Source organism: Cryptomeria japonica, chromosome 7 (genome assembly GCF_030272615.1).
Source record: "Cryptomeria japonica chromosome 7, Sugi_1.0, whole genome shotgun sequence".
Classification (NCBI taxonomy): Eukaryota; Viridiplantae; Streptophyta; class Pinopsida; order Cupressales; family Cupressaceae; genus Cryptomeria; species Cryptomeria japonica.
The window spans coordinates 293,628,715-293,651,240 of NC_081411.1; the positions used below are offsets into that span (position 1 = coordinate 293,628,715).

The 22,526-nt window shown below is 32.8% G+C and overlaps 1 protein-coding gene across 1 annotated transcript; it reads right to left on the reverse strand.

Moving 5' to 3' along the window:
• Window positions 1-15,382: 15,382 nt before the first annotated feature.
• On the reverse strand, window positions 15,383-16,426 carry LOC131037073 (G-type lectin S-receptor-like serine/threonine-protein kinase LECRK4). Its single transcript, XM_057969111.2, has one exon. The coding sequence runs from the start codon at window positions 16,424-16,426 to the stop codon at window positions 15,383-15,385; it is 1,044 nt and encodes a 347-aa protein (XP_057825094.2).
• Window positions 16,427-22,526: the final 6,100 nt, after the last annotated feature.

Consider the following 22,526-nt stretch of genomic DNA (forward strand, 5'->3'; position numbering starts at 1 on the left):
TAACATATTTCTTTCATTTCAATAATTGATCATTTATCTTTTAAATATATATAAACTAATCATTCTTTCAACTTATTATTGGAAGAATTTTTATTTGATCACTTTTTTTTAATTTGTAGAGAAGGATTGAAATTGATAGGTACCTTTATAGGTGATAGAATTTCTTTTCTCACCTCTCCTCTTTGAATCACTTATGTTTTTCCTCTATATATTTATCTTTTGTTAAATTTCCTTAGTTAATTTAAGAGTAGTTTAAATTTAGATCAAGCAATGATACAAGTTTATTAATAATTTTTGTACAAGAATCAATTTGGATCTCAACATAAACAACTATTTAAACTAAACTTTTGACATAAAAGTTTCTTATTTCAAGTCTTTTTCATCTTTATATTTGACTAGCTTTTTTAATGAGGGAAAAGTGACTAAGGTTGTTGAATAAGCTAGAAACATTAATCAGTCATCTATGCCCCTTATTTGAAACAAAAGTTCATTATCCACTAGGTTATGCATGCCAACATATAGTGTTAAAGATCTTGGGAACAATTTTATCTTCTTTTTAGAGAGGCAGAGTTTGTTTCTTTTCAAATTGAGTTGGTCCATGTCAAGACACTCATTAACAAAAAATTTTGAACCCAATGATCATATTAAGTCATAATCTAGATACTCTCCAATGTCTTATTCAACACTTCTTACATAATCTTCAACATCTACAATTATGTCTCTTATATCTCTCTTTAACTATCTATACATAATACCAACATGTTTGTTCTTACTTGAATCTCTAATAATCTCTCAATTTATCAAAAATTGGCTAGTGAGGACCTATTTTCCATATAAGAGAGTGATTCTTTATCATATAGGGTCCCCATAAAGATAGATATTTAAAAAAAAAAACTAACTAATTATAATTCATAATTATATCACACTATCATTTTTGTTAATATTTGTCACTTTCATCAATAAAATTGATTTAAATAAGATTTAATCAATTATAACTTCTTTTATTGTGAACCTTTTTATACTTATTATTACATAATTTGATAATGATAACCTTGACTTTAAAAAAATTGCCCATGTTTTTATAATGATTCATAGTAATCTACAAGGAATACTTACAATTTATTTATCTCTTAGTAATGTCTTGCTTTCACAATACTCATTGACTATTTAAACTACATGATACAATAGTTATTAATTATTTTATAATAGTTATAAAACATGTTTATTTTTTAAAATATTTCACTTTTGTCTATAAAATTGATTTAAATAAAATTTAATCTATTATAACCTCTAATCTTGTGAACTTTTTATACTTCTTATTACATACTTTGATAATGATAACCTTGACTTTAAAAAAAATGGCCATGTTTTTATAATGATTCATAGTGATCTACAAGGAATATTTACAATTTATTTATCTCTTAGTGATGTCTTACGTTCATAATACTCATTGACTATTAAAACTACATGATACAATAGTTATTAATTATTTTACAACAATTTTAATACAAGTTTGTTTATTCTTTAGTAGGCATTAATAGATTGGAACATTATATATAGGTTATTAAGTGTAGTTTTCAATATGCTTCACTGGTTATATCTTATTAATTTTATAAGGATTAATTTAACCAAATATTGTATGTTTTTTATAATTAATATTGAGAAACACTATACATTAGGACCAAGGTATGAAGTTCATGTTGTGACAATGTAAATAAATACCCTTGACTTAAATGTGATAGTGATTTGAATAAGCAATATGTAATAAACATAATAATAATATTATAGATATCTTAAATGCATATACTTTAAAAAGTACGAAGAATAGTAATAAGTTAAAAGTTATGATTATGACAAAATTTTAATGTAGTGTCCCTCCTTAACACACTTTTATTTGGATGCATTGTTATACATTCATGGATTTGTTGAGATACGTTTATGATACTCTTAATATATGCTTATGATTCTAGTTTACATTTTGATGATTCTACTGGATTACAGTTATTACATATTAATATATGATACATTATGTTATATGAGAATGATGATATACTTTGTACTATGTTGGAAATTGTGATGGGTTAATTATGCATATTACATGGTTTATGTTTACGTATGATGTTATCATATGTGCTAACCATGCTTCATGATTATATTGGACATGATGATGATATAAGGTTGATTGTCTTATCAAGGAAAAATACTAAAATTCATTTAAAATTTTTGATAAAAATATGATGCAGTAGAGAAAAGAATCTATGTCAAGATGATATAATTCTTTTCTTATTTGGATAAATAATTAAGAAAAAAGGTGGTGGGAATTGGAAAGAGTTATATTTTAGCACACACAATTTTTCAAATTTATTGAAAAATATATGTTTATAAAAAATAGTAAAAAATATATCCATGCACTAAACTTTCAAGTTATCACAAAAAAATTGATCAAAAAAAGATAAAATTTACTAAATAAAGTGTGGTGGTTTGTGTAACTTCAATTTCAGCATTGTATCAACAACTAAATTTTAGTGTTTACTTTATAAAAAACTGTAGATTACTGGTATGAAGGCAGAAACATGTCAACCGGTAAACAAGGTGGATACCGACATATAGCTAAGTGAACAGAGGGAAAAAAGTGAAGTGCTCTCAATCTGATGAAGACACACATGGTGAGCCATCCTAGATAGTTGTTGAGGACCGACATGGTTTATGATTGGGTAAATGTGATACACAGGCAAGACAGAGAAGGTAATGGTCTGAAGGTCCACTGGTGAAGTTAGCTTATACCGGTAAGGTGAGGTGTACCGGTAGGGTTAGATGACTAGTAGGTGTGCACTGGTTAAGTGTTTGGTCGATGATCTTGTCTGAACTAACATAGAGTTCTAAGCTGACGACTATCGACAGGGATTCCACATGGAGTTGAAGTGGTGAGCATGCAGAGGTTGGTGAAGTGTCGTGTCGATGAGGTTGTTGGTGTTGGTCAACATTAAATGTTGACTATGATAATCATGGGTGAATTGCAGAAGTGTTCAGCTCAAGGCAAATCAAAGGACGCCCCTTGGTGAGTTGATCAAAGTAGGAGATCTGATCAACTTATCAACCTGGAAAAGATAACCGTGAGATCATTTAATTGGATGGATAGAAGTGGTTCGGTGATCAGTCTGTCGTATTTGCTAAACATAGCAAATATGTATTGGAAGTTGCAAGATTGGCAATGATGGATAATTTGTTGCAGGTCCACAATATCAGAGAAGAGATTTGATTGGATCTAGTATGCAAAATTGGTCAGTGAGAAAACCCTAGCATGACAAAGTTCAAACTCACGTGTTGGCGAGAATGCTCTAATATATTTATGATGATCAAAGATTGAAGGTGTGATTTTGGTTGGCAAAGAAGAGTTATCATGAGTGAAGTAGAGAGCAGATGAGACTAAGAAGAGTCAGGGAACTTAGCATCTGAAGCAGAGAGCCATCAAGGAAGGTTAAATTGCTAAGAGGGTTTAACTGTGATTCAAACCCATAAAGTTCAAAGTAATCAGTAAAGCATCAAGATAGGATAAGTGTAGAAGGGAACCATTGGTGTTCAAGCTAGCTAGAAGGTAGTGGAGAGTCAAGTAGCTATATGTGTGTATGGGGGAAAAGATTTGGTAGGTAGAGAGTAGAGAAAGGATAAACTGATGATCAGAGTAATCGACAACAGGTATATGATCTGACTGCTCATCAAATAGGCTGAGGTACAACCAGTGTGTTAGCAGTAGCAGGTGAAGGTGAGTAGAGAGTAAGAGATAGATAGAAGGAAGAGTAGGAGTTAACCGGTAAGGCTGAGGAGGAGTAAAACCGATAGGGTGGAGTGTATGTAGTGGTTACAAGATTCACTTGTATTCAACATTTCTACTATTTTATTAATTTGTTATATATTGTAATCATTGAGTTGGAGCTCGGAGTATGGGTTGGTGCCCTAAATTAGGGGTTGTTGTGCTTAATCATGACTGACGCTCCTTGGGTTGGTGCTCTTAATTTTGTAATCATTATTCTTATTGTGAGACTTGATTAGAGCAGTAGTCTCCAGCAGCTCTTCTCACTGAGGTTTTTCCCCTCTTGGGTTTTCGTTGTATATATCAGTGTCATGTGATGTGCCTTTGTGTGATTGCATTATGAAGTCTTGCATTATCTCACCGGTAGGTTTACTTGTGTTTGCTTTGCTAACTGGTACTCACTCTTAGGATGAAAAGGTTAAAAAGTTTTGGAAATCACTGATTCACTCCCCTCTTAGTGGTACATTGTGTTCAACAACAACAATATATATTTTGAATTTAATTTATGTCATGTCTTCCAATTCACACTGTGATTGCTACTAGCTTATATATATTTAATAATATATATAAAATAAGCTTAGAGGTATCCTTCTCGAGGTGCCTATTGCACTTTAATGTTGATAAATTAATAAAAAAAAAATGACCTCTAGAAGGATACCTCTGGGCTTATTAGAGCAAAATATGATACCGCGTAGCATTCTAGGCTAATATTGATGGCTGACAGTGTGACATTATCAATTTGGGACATTTGATCCCCTGAAAACACCTATAAAACTCAAAATAAATATACATTAAAGAGAGTTAGTATATTTTATTAAAAAAAAATTGAATTCAAGGTACTATTCTATTTTAACATGTTGCAAAATTTATATCTTAGACATTGAAGTTGTAGCTACAACAAGTGTGGGAGAAATATAAGATGGTGTATTAATACCCGCTACTGCATCCTGAAATGCATATTGTTTGTATCAATTTAAATCGATCTATAAATGAAAATTTATTTACATGTACAAGTTTTAAGAGATTGATAAATAAAATGTTATCAATTCAAATCAACACACCTGTGTCTACATGTGACCACCATACACCATATCCATCAAATCATCAATCAGCACCACATCCTTAGTAGTGGTAGTTTAACATCTACTCTAGCAAATTATTCACAGATGGGATGTGGAACCATCTGCACTGGCCTCAACATCCTTCCCAAAGCATATACCGAAACAACTGGGACACACATGTTGAATGGGCTCACCAAGGCTAGATGGCTCAACTACTCGATCCTCATCTGAGCCAACAAGATGTGATAATTATGTGCCATGTAGAATGATGACATCAAACAATGCAGTGGCCGCCTAAAGAGTATGTACCTGCATCAAGTCCTCCAGGGCTACTGGGATCATGACATGGACCACAGGTTTTGGTGCTAGGGTGATGCGACTTTGGGGGTTTAGTATCCTCCACGCTCTAGGTCTATCTTGGGCACAACCTCCACCTCTACCCTGGAGCTCTCTCATATCAAAATAGTTCATTCGCTTAGTGAGGATAAACTCACAATATAGTTTCCTCAAAAAATATAATGGAACCTCAAAATTATTACAAGGTGGTTGGTCAAAGACCATCCACAACCTATCCCAAAAAGCATTTATTTGCAAATGGCTACACCAGTGTACATGAAACTTCTTCGAATTAAGAGGTAAGGTCTCACCCATTTTGGGATCAATAAAAAGACCACATATTTGTGCTTTACTTATGTTTTTTCTTTCACTTTATTATATGACAACCCACTAGCATAAAAAGCATGACATCAATCCATATAGCTTCCCCATTTTGTAATTTAATTGGAAACTTAATTTGTCACTACTAACCAATGATTCTATAGTTGTGGCAAGGGATGCATGATGCTCATGCTCAGATATCTTTAGTTTATTCATTAGGCTAGTTATTTTGGCAGTGTTTTATGTTAATTGGTTTATTAAATCCTCTTGTGTAGCTTGTGAATGGTCTACTAGAGGAGCTGGAGGGTTTGTATCTTCAGGGTTTGGTTGTGGGTTCTCCTGTGGGCTCTCTTGTGGATTTTTCCCTAAGTTTTTAAGAGGTGTGTCTTGTTGGGGGGCATTACTTTCTAAATCTGATGAATTTACACTCTAATTGTGAATATAATTTATCAAATGCATAGAATAGATGAAAAAAATCGATCTCATACCTCTTTCCATTGTGTGTGTGTTTGATTTTTAAAAATCTTTTTCGCGTATCATTTAGCTTGAAACCCTTAAAGTGTTTTTTTCTTGCAGTCGCGGGTGAAAGTGACCCAGCGGCCGCAGTAAAAAAAAACTTATTGACAGAGAAATGCGTATGAGGTTTTGAAAACTAAACTAAATACGCATTTAGTATAATAAAAACACTGTATGCGGTTTTTCTTTGGATAGGCTTGACAAAACGAGCCAAAACGCATATGGGGTTTTTAAAATTTCAAATAACCCATGCATGTTTTGTGTTTCTCCAAGTTTTTAAGGGGGTGTGTCCACCTTTTTGCACACCATCTTGGTTCACAGAACCTTATGAAATAAGAAACAAAGTTTTATCACTCAGGTTAGTGCATTCATGAAATTTACTAAAGTGTGCAATACACAGTTTGGCACATCCACTACGTATTGTAGCAAACACTTGAAAAATTCTAGCGCATACACGATGTGTTTTAGTGCATTCAATAAAAGAGAGAAAATAGACTCATCACGAAAATAAAATTCTTCAATGGACTCTAGAAAACACATAATCAAGTCTGACTCAAATAAAACTATCTGAAACAAATATCATAATTATAGATTTCCCAAAATAAAGATATCAAAGAAAGGGGAATGATTTCATAACAAGTAAATTCATAGAATGAGAAGAAACACCTATACGAAAACAAATACCAGCAACCACCAATCACAAGATAATCAAATTTCATCCCAAAAGGAATGATTCCCATAGTAGACACATAGATAAACTCTCAAAAAAAATTATATCAATAATCTATAAATAAGTATTGGAATTAATTACAAAGGACAAATCTTTCCAATACACAAAAGTAAACACAAAATTATTCCCAACAATAATCTAAAAGTTTCCCAATTTCTTACCAAACCTAGAAACCAATTTTCCAAACACGAAGAAGACAATCTTTCTCTTCAAATAATCCAAATCAGAAAAGAATTATATCATCTTGACATAGATTCTTTTCTCTACTGCATCATATTTTTATTAAAAAATTTAAATGAATTTAGTATTTTTCCTTGATAAGACAATCAACCTTATATCATCATCATGTCCAATATAATCATGAAGCATGATTACCACATATGATAACATAATAAGTAAACATAAACCACTAAATATGCATAATTAACCCATCACAATTTCCAACATAGTACAAAGTATATCATCATTCTCATATAACATAATGTATCATCTGTTAACATGTAATAACTGTCATCCACTAGAATCATCAATAATGTAAACTAGAATCATAAACATCTATTAAGAATATCATAAATGTATCTCAACAAATCCATGAATGTATAACAATGCATCCAAATAAAAGTGTGTTAAGGAGGGACACTACATTAAAATTTTGTCATAATCATTACTTTTTACTTATTACTATTCTTCGTACTTTTTAAAGTATATGCATTTAAGATATCTATAATATTTATTATATTTATTACATATTGCTTATTCAAATCACTATCACATTTAAGTCAAGGGCATTTATTTACATTGTCACAACATGAACTTCATACCTTGGTCGTAATGTATAGTGTTTCTTAATATTAATTATAAAAAAAAAAAGATATTTGGTTAAATTAATCCTTATAAAATTAATAAGATATAACCAATGAAGGATGTTGAAAACTACACTTAATAACCTATACATAATGTTCCAATCTTTTAATGCCTACTAAAGAATAAACAAACTTGTATTTAAATTGTTGTAAAATAGTTAATAACTATTCTATCATGTAGTTTTAATAGTCAATGAGTATTAAGAGAGTAAGACATCACTAAGAGATAAATAAATTGTAAGTATTCCTTGCAGATCACTATGAGTCATTATAAAAACATATTTTTAATAGTCAATGAGTATTAAGAGAGTAAGACATCACTAAGAGATAAATAAATTATAAGTATTCCTTGTAGATCACTATTAGTCATTATAAAAACATGGGCATTTTTTTTAAAGTCAAGGTTATCATTATCAAAGTATGTAATAAGAAGTATAAAAATTTCACAAGAAAAGAGGTTATAATAGATTAAATTTTATTTAAATCAATTTTATAGACGAAAGTGAAAAATATTTTTAAAAATAAACATGTATTAAAAACATTGTAAAATAATTAATAACTACTGTATCATGTAGCTTAAATAGTCAATGAGTATTATGAAAGAAAGACATCACTAAGAGATAAATAAATTGAAAGTATTCATTGTAGATTACTATGAATCATTATAAAAACATGGGCATTTTTTTTAAAGTTAAGGTTATCATTATCAAATTATGTATCATTATAAAAACATGGGCAGTTTTTTTAAAGTGAAGGTTATCATTATCAAATTATGTAATAAGAAGTATAAAATATTTCGCAAGAAAAGAAGTTATAACTGATTAAATTTTATTTAAATCAATCTTATGAATAAAAGTGACAAATATTTAAAATAGGTCCCCACTAGCCAATTTTTGATATATTGAGAGATTCTTAGAGATTCAAGTAGGAACAAACATGTTGGTACAAATATGTTGGTATTATGTATCGATAGTTAAAGAGAGATATAAGAGACATTATTGTAGATGTTGTAGATTATGTGAGAAGTGTTGAATAAGACATTGGAAAGTATCTAGATTGTTACTTAATATGATCTTTGGGTTCAAGTTTTTTTGTTAATGAGTATTTTGACATGGACCAACTCAATTTGAAAAAGAAACAAACTCCACCTCTCTAAAAAGAAGATAAAATTTTTCCCAAGATCTTTAACACTAGGTGTTGGCATGCATAACCTAGTGGATGATGAAATGTTGTTTCAAATAAGCGGCATAGATGATTGATTAATGTTTCTAGCTTATTCAACAACCTTAGTCACTTTTCCCTCATTAAAAAAGCTAGTCAAATATAAAGATGAAAAATCCTTGAAATAAGAAACTTTTATGTTAAAAGTTTAGTTTAAATAGTTGTTTATGTTGAGATCCAAATTGATTCTTGCACAACAATTATTAATAAACTTATATCATTGATTGATCTTGTAATGCCCCACCAGGAACCCCGAAGGAAAACCCACAACAAGGATGAAACAAAATTGTTTTTTTTAAGTATAAACATAATAAGTCCATAACACACAACATGCACGATAACACAAGCAGAAGACTTACACCCAAATTTCTTAAGGCTTACCAATGAAGAACTAAAACCATAGGATAAATTCCACAATTAAGGTAAATCCAATACCTCGTCATTAACTCAATGATCACATGAAGCCATACGTAAATACAAATACATCATTGAAAGATTGAAAGGATACAATATAATTCCACTTCAATAAGCATTTACACATATCATTAAAGAAACTGACAAAAACATCCCAAACATAGGATTACATTGCTCTTCCAATACATGGCTTCTCAATATACATATAAAGTTACATCTTAACTAAATACAAGGTTAAAAAAGTTCAATGATACAATGACAACATAGGTCTCCAAATAACAATAATCTCCAAACATGAGATGAAGCATGAGCCACGAACCACAGGAACACCTGCGAAGCCAATTGTAACATGAAGGTACAAATCCGAACATCCAATGGGAAGTGGCAGTACCACTCGACCATGTAATTCCCAAAATGGAATCACCACACTATGCTAGGAGATAGCTAAGGAACCTCAAACAAGCATAAGCATGACATGGTCAACAAAATAATATGACTCCATGACAGCACAATATGACTCCACAAAATCCAGGTGACTCAACATCACAAACATACTAGTGAACCTAATGAGATAGTATCATCGCATAGCTTAAGATGGATACCATGGTACAACCTCCATAGGTCCCGGCTCACCATCCTGGTAACCTCTCCTGAACCTCTGATTTCAACTAAGTATCATGCAGACCCTACTAGCCTTTCTTGATGACAAGGTGGTTGGTTTTCCATTCCAGGCCTTCTCACAATATGATGAGCCTTAGTACAAGCACTCACCTAGGCGTGAGGTACAAATATCTTTATTAATGTTATCAAACTACCCACTTAATCAATTCATTAGATTACCAGTTATCATCTGACTTTCACTGGGTTGTAATGCCTACCACTTTGGGCACAACCCCCAAGTGAAAGCCACTCTCTCAAAGGACACTAACCAAACATGGTCACTCCTCAAGGATCCTATGGTGAAGCTGATAGCCATAACCACCACTATCAGAAAACAAGTGGTCAAATAGGACATACTGACTCTTGGTTATCCATAAGGCAAAGATACTACATGGTTAAGACATCAAGCCAGCATATATCTCTTGGTCAAAGGTACCAAATACGTCACCATAGGATGACTGAACCATAGACAAAAAATAGCACAATATACACTTGCAAGGACAACTAATTCACTAAGTTCACACTCAGACAATCTTTGAGAATATCAGCATCATAAGCACTTGCAACATCATTGACTGAAAATTAAATAAAACACTCTTTATAATAGTCACACCTAATCAATTTCCAAATCAATATTCCATCAGGAATGAAATCTAGATTAAACACTCAACCAGTTATAACATGAATTCTGAACAGGCATTTAATTCATTTCCAGAATATATACAAATAACCAATTTGAATTCCTAATTCATGCCTTGATTTCCATAGATAAAATTATTAAACTACATAATAAAAATCACATGAAAAATCACTATTTTCATTCAACACTAAATCCACTTTAAAATATATTTCATTTTATAAAAATTTAACTTCATTGCACTAACTGGTTTGTACCGGTAAGGGTACATGGTTATGCCCGTAGCAGTGTCGTTGCCGAGGCCACAGGCACTACCTGTCAGTAGTATTGCTGTCGATTGGTAGCAAGACTATCAACCGGTAGCGCTGCTACCGACCGATAGTAGGTGCTACCATCCTGTAGCACTGCTACACACCGATAGCAATCCTACTAACCGGTAGAGCTGCTACCAATTGACCGATAGTACTGCTACCATGTAGCAGTACTACCGATTGGTAGTACGTAGCAGTACTACCAATCGATAGTACTGCTACCTGCGGGCAGCAGAAACTACCAACCCGCGTGGTGGGACTAGCCTGCCACGGGGTGAGGTAAGGTCAACGAAAACAAATAAAAATATGCTTCCAAGGCATTACAATCAACACTCCACCAAATCATTTAAATGTGAAAATGATTCATTTCTGGATCATTTCATGGGCATACATATACATAGTGCCAAATCCAATTTTCAAACGGATATTTGCCAATAAGGCAAATGGTGAAATAAAATCCCATGGAAACCCCAAATCTTGGGTAGCAAGATACTAGAAAGGACACAGCAAGCTAAATCTAGTTCATTCTTTCCAAGTAGAAGAGGTAAAACAAGAAATTGATTTTCAAGAACACAACATATAGCAAATAGAGAAATGAACCATTACTTTCCTAAAAGAAACCATATGATATAAATTTCACAAAACCAACAATAATAAACACTCTTTCTTCCATTCCAATCATTCCACAACCATCTATAGGAAGATTTACAAAATTTCAACACACATGAAGCAAACTAAAAATTTCAAATTTAAATTGAAAACAAGAAGAGATTATCCAACCTTGAAGCAAACTAGCAACCAAAATGAAGGAAGAATCCCAATCCCTGTAAACCAATTCGAATTCCAGCTCCTCCTTCTAGAATGATTTACCAATTTTCTCTCCAAAATTCTGCCTCCTCTTCCCATGAATTTCCAAGAATATAAGGAAAATAATTTTTAACCTAAACTTTCTAGGTTAAAAGTTATTCCATCCAATCATATTTAAATATTTTAAAATTAAAAAAGGTAATCAGATTTACTTCTTTTCCAAAAATAATTATTTTCCAGCAACTAAAATGAAAAGGTCAAATGGAAAAGTAAAAAAATAGGTTTTATTTAATTTATATTTTCAAAAATACTTTCTTTCAACATAGGCATTTAACATTTAAATGGCTAGGCAATTTTATTTCCATAGAATATAGCAATGCACTATACACAATAAATAAGCCATTTAACCATTTAATCTAGCAATTCATTAATTAATTAAATCAATAATCATATAGCATAATAATTAACTAATTACACCAACATAAGATAGCATCATCCATTTAAATTAAATAACAATTTAAATAAACAGAAACACGCAAAACCAAGAATGATCAAACGATGACTCTCAAATGACCAAACCAAGGCACCATGACTCACATAACAGCTAGACGGGAAAGACAACTGACTGACAACACTCACATGAGTGTAACTGTGGGTCAAACTAGGGTACAACAACTATCTCCTCCTCTCCCATTAGATATATAAGGCATGCTCAGACCTATGAAACCAAGTGGAGTTTATACCCCGTACCTACCTGGTACTAGTACCTGCAATGTCCTACACCAAAGAACCACATGTGCACATAGACCAATATATATATATATATACAGAGACAACATGTACTCCGATGAAGGAGAATTGTGGCATTCCCTGTCTCACTAGAGTGAGTGAAGGAAAATCATCCCCTCGCATCCCAATACACTTGCAAACATGCAACATATAAATAACGCATCGCAATGTAAGGTAAAAGTGTCAGTCCATGATAATGATCCATAAAATAACCTTAATCATAAAAATTGAGATACTGCATAAAATCGTTCACCATAAATCCAAATAAAGAATGAAATAACATCGCATAAAATCTGAATCAATATACAATAATGTTCCACTGAACAATCACATAAGTAAATCAAAATATACAAAAGAGGCTAATCGAGGAGGGGTACCACAGATCTAAATTTAAACTACTCTTAAATTAACTAGGGAAATTTAACAAAAGATAAATATATAGAGGAAAAACATAAGTGATTCAAAGAGGAGAGGTGAGAAAAGAAATTCTATCACCTATAAAGGTACCTATCGATTTCAATCCTTCTCTACAAATTTTTTAAAAAAGTGCTCAGATAAAAATTCTTCCAATAATAATTTGAAAGAATGATTAGTTTATAGATATTTAAAAGATAAATGATCAATTATTGAAATGAAAGAAAGATGTTAAGAATATATTACAATTGAAAGCATGCATAGATTACTACTAACAAAGTCCTTCGTAGATGTTTATATAATCTCAAAGTATTATTTCTTAGAAAAAGACATTCTATTAGTTGTGATAGTTGCACTCCCTAACTAGCAAATTTTTAGTAAAAGATAGAGAGACTCCCCACTAGATTAATTGCATAGAAGAAGTTATGTTTTCCATGTTTCTTAGTCAGTTAGATTGGAGACTAGAAACATAAAAAAATAATCTTCTTATCTAATTCAAAAACAACAAACACATACAATATTTTGGATTTATATTTTCATAATTTTCTCACTCCCCCATAAAAATTGAGGCTTACAATTTATTGGAAAACCTATGGAGGAAAAAATCTAATTCTTAATTTAATTGATACAAATATGATAAGAGCTAGTTGTGTGATGAGTTTTTTTAAGATCCAATATATGAGCATCAAATTTTGAGGTAATATAATATGCTTGTATGTGAAATGATTCTAATTTTACACTAATAGAAACATCCTCCTACATAAGTACTCTTGAGGAAGTAATAAAATATTATCTTTCCCTTGTTAGGAATATGATTATTTAATATTAATAATTTTTTTATTTAGATATGAGGTTTAACATCATATCTCATGTCTACAGGAATAAGATTCTTATTCATATACAAGTTTTACATAATATCTCAATTTAGCTTAATTTATCAAATTACTTTTTAAGGGTTTTTCTTGTTTATTTTCCTTTTTTTTTTCATGTAATTTATAACAACTTATTATTCTTTATTAGTTCCTATCAAGGTAGAAATACTTAAGTATTCATTGCATTAAATTTCTTTCAATAATTTAACCAATCATTGCATAAAATTAAAAAATTTGAACACAATTCATATAATTATATTTAATTCTCTATTTTAAATGGTTGTAAACATGTCATTTATTTGTTTTTCTATTAATTTATATTGGAAACATTAGCACAAAATAAAAAATTTCTCCTTTTTAAAAATGGTGTCTTACAACATTTAATTCATTCAATCCAATGTCAATGGCATGAATGGTTTGAATGACTTATCACTATTGCATATGCCATATCTTGACATTATTGTATATTTTTTATTAGTCTATTTTAGAAATGGTAAATTACAAAATTAATTCAATTTTTATAAAAATGTTGTAATGCATTAAATATTATGCCTAAATTGTCAACCCTATTATTTTTTGAATGACAATGAATAGCAATAAAGATATGACATGGTGGCCAAATATTTTAATTTGAAAGTTATTTCTACCTACAATTTGACAATTTGCAACAATTTTGTTGATTTCATTTCATCCACCATCTACCTATGATTTTTTGCATTAATTCTATTAATATTAAAATTGTTTTGGCTATATTTGTACTCTTTTTTAAAAAAAAATATTTGTATAATTTTGTTGTATCATCACACTATCAACAAGAATTTGACGCAATGCATCTTTTGTTTATTTAATAGAAATTGTCTTTTTGTAAGCATTGATATGAATTAATTTGAAATTTTATTTTATGAAAAAAATCTATAAAACAAAATTAGGAGAAGTTTTCACAACACTTGTTATTCAATGGGTATATTTATAATGAAATGATTTTGATTCTTCTCATTCTAATAGCACTATGAAAATAGGAATACAAATCTTTTGCCTTCTTTTTAATTATATTTGACTTCTTTTCTCATTCGAAATTCAACTCACTTGTATATTATCATTCAATTAAAAACCATGAAAACCATTCATACTAAATGTATAAAATTAATTTTGTAATTCTAATACACCTACAAATAAAATTGATAAATAAACTAATATTTCTTACTTTCCTCAATTTATATTCTTTAAATTTTCTTATTAAAATAATACAAAAACTATATGAACAATTTTTATTATTAAAATAATACAAAATCTAGAATACACAGAGGACGACTGTCATAGGTAAACAACAAAAAAAACCCATAGAACTATCCTTTAACAAGGCTGAAACAGGTATACACAATGTAATTTAGTATTAACACTGTCATCACAACTCCTTGAAATACAAAGATTAACAATGGTACGATTTTAAAAACAACTGAACTCTATGTGAGCTAGCTATTCCTTAAGGTATCATTTGGTCGAACTCGTTGAGAACTAGCCTGCCATGCCAGCTATGCTTTACTTACAACAGTGCAAAGTACTAATGTAAAACAAGTATGTCTAGACACATAGGATTCTAAGACACTACAAACAAAATATTAGACTGAATTGCTTCCACTGTGTAAAGAAGATGATCCTGGATTAGGGGGCACTGTAATTTCCACTGTTCCTTCCAGCATCTGAAGCACCTTCTTAATTGACGGCCTGAGAAAAGGATCTTCCTGAATGCACCAAAACCCCACCAATACCATTCTTTCCAACTGTCTTACCTCCATACCTCTGCACTCTTGTTGCTCAACTAACTTTGCAAGTCTCCCATGTTTGAAGCAGTCGTACACCCAGTCAGACAACATTATTTCATTCTCTGGAACATCCAATTGCAACATTTTCCTGGAGCAGATGACTTCCAAGAGTAGCACTCCGAAGCTATACACGTCTACCATGACAGAAACTGCCATAGTCTTTTGCCACTCAGGTGCCATGTAACCCAGGGTGCCACGGGCCAAAGTAAACGTCCTCGTTTGTTGTACACCAAGCAATTTGGATATCCCAAAGTCAGATATCTTAGCACAGTATTTTTCATCCAGCAAAACATTCTGAGGCTTTATGTCACAATGGATTATATGGGTTCTGCACACTTCATGTAAGTAGAGGAGCCCTCTTGCAGTCCCTAAAAGGATCTGAACACGCAGCTCCCAAGCAAGACCCTTTGTACCTTTAAACAGGCTGTCGTCCAGAGACCCGTTGGACATGTACTCGTACACCAGAATCTTGTGGGAGCCCTCGTCACAGAAACCATAGAGCTGAACAAGATTTTTGTGATGGTTTGCTGCGATGATACGCATCTCTGTTCTGAACTCCTTTTCCCCCTCTTCAGGGTTTTGTTTCTTGAACAGATCGTGAAGCTTCTTCACAGCAATTGCTCTTCTGTCAGCTAAGGTGCCCTTGTATACCGTCCCAAAGGCGCCCCTTCCTATTTCTACCTTGAAACCTTCAGTTGCAGCGTCAAGCTCATGATAACTAAATGGCTTGAGCCCGATCGGATTAAACTTATGTTGCTCGTGGAAGACTTTCAACTTGGATCGGCATGTAAGCAACCATAGCACTAGCAAAATTACTGCAACGACCAAGGAGCAACCCATAATGCTTATTCCAAGAAGTGCAAGCCCCTTTCCTTTCTCCTCCTTTATTACCTTGGACGGACCAGCATTATTAACACCAAAGAAAGATGGTACATGGAGAATGTGCACAGATAGCCGTGCAATCAATAGAATCACAAATCAAATACCAGTTCCCTATACCTCGCTTGGATGACATGATGGATGTTCTTGCAGGGCCCAATATTTCAGTAAAATTGATTTGAGAAGTGGGTATCACCAAATTCGGATCCCCTTAGGGGATGAATGGAAGACTACTTTCAAGACTAGAGATGGACTATATGAGTGGATGGTGATGCCATTTGGATTGTCTAATGCACCTAGTACCTGCATGTGACTGATGAATACAGTGCTTCGACCTTACATTGGTAAGTTGGTTGTAGTTTATTTTGATGACATTTTAATTTTTAGTAAGAGCAAAGAGGAGCACTTGCAACATTTGGGGATCATATTGGATGTGTTGAGGAAAGAGAAACTTTATGCAAACCTGAAAAAGTGTAGTTTTATGCAAGAGAGTCTGGTATTTCTGGGATTTATTGTTTTTGCACAAGGTATCAAGATGGATTAGAGAAGGTTAGAGCAATTCTAGAATGGCCTAGTCCTAGGAGTATAATAGAGGTAAGAAGTTTTCATGGTCTGGCCACATTTTATCGAAAGTTTGTTCAGAATTTTAGCAGTATTGTTGCACCCATAACAAATTGTACCAAAGGAAAGGAATTCATGTGGACCAATGAGGCTGAAGAAAGTTTCAAGTTTTTGAAGAAGGAGGTAACTGAAGCTCCCATATTAGCATTACCAAACTTTGAAAAAGTGTTTGAAGTTGATTGTGATGTCTCACATGTAGGTATTGGAGCTGTTCTTAGCCAAGCAGGTAAACCAATCGCCTTTTTTAGTGAAAAGTTGAATGAGGCAAGGAAGAACTATTCTACATATGATCTAGAGTTTTATGCACTTGTCCAAGCCTTGTGACATTGGAGACATTATTTAGTGCCAAAGGAGTTTGTCTTGTTCACAGATCACATTGCATTAAAATATCTAAACACACAAAAGAAGTTGAGTAGTAGACATGCGAAATGGGTTTCATTCTTACAAGGCTATACATTTGTTTTGAAGCACAAATCAGGAAAGCAAGACCAAGTTGCAGATGCATTGAGCAGATGTGTTGTACTTCTAACAACAATGGAGAATGAGGTAGTTGGTTTTGATGCAATCAAAGATTTGTATGAGTCTGACAATGACTTCTGGGAGATTGTGGAACAGCTGAAGAACCCAATAGTTGGGCATATGTCTGATATTCAAGGTGAATACTTTATGCAAGATGGCTATCTCTTCAAAGAGAAACAGTTATGCATTCTAGTTGGTTCCATGAGGGAGAATATCATCAGGGAATTTCATAGCAGTGGTTTGGCTGGACATCTTGGCAAGGATAGGACAATAGCCTTAATCGAAGATAAATAGTACTGGCCAAAGATGAAATGAGATGTAACCAAATATGTGGCAAGGTGTAGGATCTGTCAGGTTGCTAAAGGGCATTCACAAAATACAGGGTTGTACATGCCACTTCCCGTCCTTCTAGAACCATGGGCAGATTTGAGCATGGACTTTGTTTTGGGATTGCCAATACACAACGAGGTAATAATTCTATTTTTGTGGTTGTTGACAAATTCAGTAAAATGGTTCATTTTATTGCTTGTAAGAAAACTAGTGATGCAACACGAGTGACCGAATTATTTTTTTCAAAAGTTGTTAGGTTGCATGGTGTGCCAAAAACCATTGTCTCTGATAGAGATACAAAGTTCTTAAGTCATTTTTGGCGAACTTTATGGAAGAAGATGGGGACTAAGCTATAGTTTAGTAGTGCCTATCACCCTCAAACCGATGGGCAAATAGAGGTAGTCAATCGCAGTTTGGGAAACCTGTTAAGGTGCATTGTTGGAGAGAAGCCCAAGCAGTGGGATTTGGCATTGCCCCAGGCAAAGTTTTCTTACAATAGCTCAGTGAACAGATCTATAGGTAAATCCCCATTTCAAATTGTTTATGGTAGGAATCCTAAGGGTGTCCTACATTTGGTGCAGTTGCCCCTTGGTGAAAGAATTAGTAATGATGCAGTAGCATTTGCAGAACACCTTCACCAATTGCAGGAAGAGGTGAGATAGAAGTTGCAGGAAAGTAATGCGAAGTACAAATCTATAGTCGATGTTGGTCAACAACATCAAGTATTTAAGGAAGGTGATTTAGTGATAGTTTATCTGCAGAAAGAGAGATTTCTTACAGGTACATACCACAAGTTAAAATATAAGAAAGTTGGTCCTTGCAGGGTTCTCAAGAAGATCAATGACAATGCTTATCGAGTCGATTTACCACCTAATCTTGATATCTCTCCTGTATTTAATATTTCTGATCTATACACATTTCATGGTGACATTCATGATGATGGCGGTGAGAAGGAGGTAGATTGGCAGCAGACACTCCCTAGTAAGAAACGAGAGAAGATTGCACAAATTCTCGACAAGAAGACTGTTCGCACTCGGCAAGGAGACTACCATAGATACTTGGTATAGTGGGATGGATTAGCATCAGCAGAGAGCACATGGATTACATAGTGGGAATTGAAGCAGTTGGATCAAGGTCAGTGGCAGCAATTTGAGGACACTCACTTGCAAGAGCTGCGTTCTTTTCAACCAGAGGAGAATGATGCAGGGATTTCGCAGGGTCATAACTTTTGACTCAGTTGTCAGATTGGGCTGAAATTTTACATGGACATATATCTTGAGGAGTTGATTGGATTGCCAACCGAACCAAGTTTGGTATGGCCCCCAAAACTTCAATTTTTCAGGGCCGGATTCCTTCATCTAAGGCCTCAAAATTGGCTTTTACTCTTTTTTTTCAATTTTTTAGAAAGTTGGCTTTTTAGTTAATTTTGAGATTAGAAAGTTGTTTTTTTGTGTCGTAGGATTTTTTTTTAGATCTCTAGAAGATTTCATGATTTTTGGGATAGATTTGAAAATTTCCTTAAATGGCAATTTTCGGATTTTGTAAAAATCTGCCCAAAAAAGAAATTTTTGGTGATTGTTTAAAATAGGGATTTTTCATTGTAATGGCAGAATGGTTGAAGTTGCATAAGAATGACGAAGATAATTTGATCTAGATTTGTGTTATTTCTATTTATTCCTTGGTATATTGGTTATGTTTTAACTGGCTACATCAGCTTGTAACATTGGCATAGATGGTAACTGTGCAGTAGCAGTCATCAATACATGCCTGCTGGCAGGCAGTTTGATTCACGAATTCCATGTGCCAATAATCGTTTTGAGGCCAATCTACCTTCTCAATTGTCTCCATTTTTGCACCATTTGTACTGCAGATCTCTTGATGGGATGTGATCTGAAGGCATCCATTTGTTGGATTAACTTTCTCCACAAAATCGAATCCAGGAGGACAACTGCAATTAAAGGAAGTGCCAGAGACTAGGCAGATTCCATTCAGCCCACATAACCCAAACCCATTTCCAGTATCTGCACAAGGACCATTCTGCTGCCGAGTCAAAACGCCCATTGCCAACAGCAGATATGTAACACATATGAGACGAAGGAGCGATCCTCTAAGTGCCATACACACAGAGACACCCATAGCCATATAATGTATGCAAAGCCAAGTTCACGTTGATCGAGTGAAACAAAATTTGTAATTTAAAGGAAAAAGCTTCTTGTTTCAGGCCACAGGAAGCTTCTGTTGAGGAAAACGTTGGTCTTGCCGTGGACACAAGAGAGCAAGGTGATTTTATAGGGGATAAACGGAGGACCACAGGAATAGGCGGCGCTACTCTGGTATTGCACGTATCAATCAATTATTCAAATTGCATTTTCCAGGTAATTTCGTGGCATGGTACATGTCACATTGTCACTTAGATCATGTGGAAATTCTACCTTTCACATGTACCAAAATAGAGCTTTAAATGACGACATTTTTGTCTTTCATATTTATCTTATGGCCACCCTTTGTGATAAAGAATGTCTCAAAGAGACAGGATGTAATATTGGAAATGAGTTCTCATTGGTTAAACTTTTCTATTTATATCTATGTTATTTAGGGTCAAATAATTTCATTTATAGATGTTTTGCAAATTACGTAGGTAGCAATATGGTCCATTTAAAAAAAATAAAAATAGAAGTATCCTTAGTATCTATATTATTAGGTGTTGGCATGCAAGATAATTTAATGGCTCATGAAATACCATTTCAATAAAAGGATCTACGGTGATTGATTAATCTTTTTAGGCAATTAATACATCGTTTAGTTTTTTCCTCGTATTAAAGTTAGTTATTCATAAAGATAAATATCGTCAACACAAACAACAATATTTTTGTTGAATGTTAGGTTTGAATAGTTATTTGAGTTAATAAACAAATTAAGTCCTAAAAAAAATTCAAAAGGTTTAGATGATTGTTTAATCTAAATATGAACCGCTATTAAATTAATCAAACAGATAAAAAAGATCAAAATATAAAAAGGTTTGAAAAAATGAGTTTAAAAAGGAGGGATGAGAAAAGTGAATCTATCAACTAGAAGGCATCTATTATTTTTTGAGCCTCCACTATAGAGAAGAACAAAAAAATAGATATTATAATGCAACTTGCGAAGTCAATGCCATCCTATTCAAAACATGAATAATTTATGCGAGGTGACCTGAGTAAACATGTTAATCACTTCATTTAAATAGAAAGAGCCTATCGACTCAAATATAAATGTCCTTTTGAACAGACAGAATGCCACTCAATTTCATCATTAAGAAAGAGACTGCAAATGAAAATTTTCAAAATAAGTTTTGAAAAGGATGTAGGGGCCATTTCTAATGTCACGAAATTGATTGGAAAACAATATTGAATAGGTGATACCAGACGGCATCTTAATGACTTTTCATCAATGGTGGATCTTTGACATTTATTCCATGTATTGCAATGTCACCTTATCTGGCTACGAGATTTTATCTTGTGTTACACCTTTGTATTTAATGGAATTCGCAACCCCACAATAACTGGTCGTCCAACGTCAAGATGAATAGAACTTGATTTAACTTGCTGAAAATAAATGATATCAGGTTTCCAATTATTAATAGTATATACAGATGAGGAGGGAATCAAATCTTCCTTATTCTGGGAGCTCTCGTCCATCCCTATCTTCCTTTTATTGTCTTATCTAAACGACTTTGCCTATATTAAAGAACCAGTTCTCTTTTAGAATTGTTAGTGATCAAAACAACCATGATTAAACTGTATTGCTTTCCAATTTTTTTGGGGTGTCTTCAAATGACGAGGCTATTCTTTCATCTTCATCATGAACTATCTTGCATGGATTTCTATTTTTGTTTAAGTATAGAATCGAACATGCCATTAATAATTGGAAATTTGTTATCATTTTTTGGTTTGCCTGATGGTACTCTTCAAAATATATGGAAAGATATTTTGTTTGTAGTTTTAATAGGACGTCATTGTGGATTTTCAAACAAGTTACTAAAAAAAGTAAGGGTCTTTCACATAATTATGCTTTGCTTCTTATATTTTCTAATAGACTTCTTATATTTTCCAATAGATATATTGGTGGATTTTATTTTATTTTTTATACTTTTCATCTTGATGGAAGTTGAGTAGTTTTAATAGGGATGTCGTCAAGGATTTCCAAAACATGTTAACGACAAAAGTAAGGGCCATTCACATAGTTATGTTTGGGTTCTAACATTCTCTAATAGACATATTAGTGGATTTTGCTTCACATATATTTCTCATATGTCAAAGAATGGGTTGTAATTTAAACTTTAATGTCAGAAATATTTCATAACACAAATTAAAGTTTTGGACAAGATTTTAATATGGTAGAAAACCATAATGGCCACAATTGATTTAATTGTAATAAATTCAACAAAAATAGTTTAATAAAAGAGTTTACTATAACAATTTCTTTAGAGTGTTTGATCCCTTACATTCCTAATACTAAATTCATGCATTAACTTGGATCACATGGCCTAGTTATAGAGCTAGAGTAAATGGTAAACAAGTGGATCAAAGAGATCTTATATCTCTTACAATAT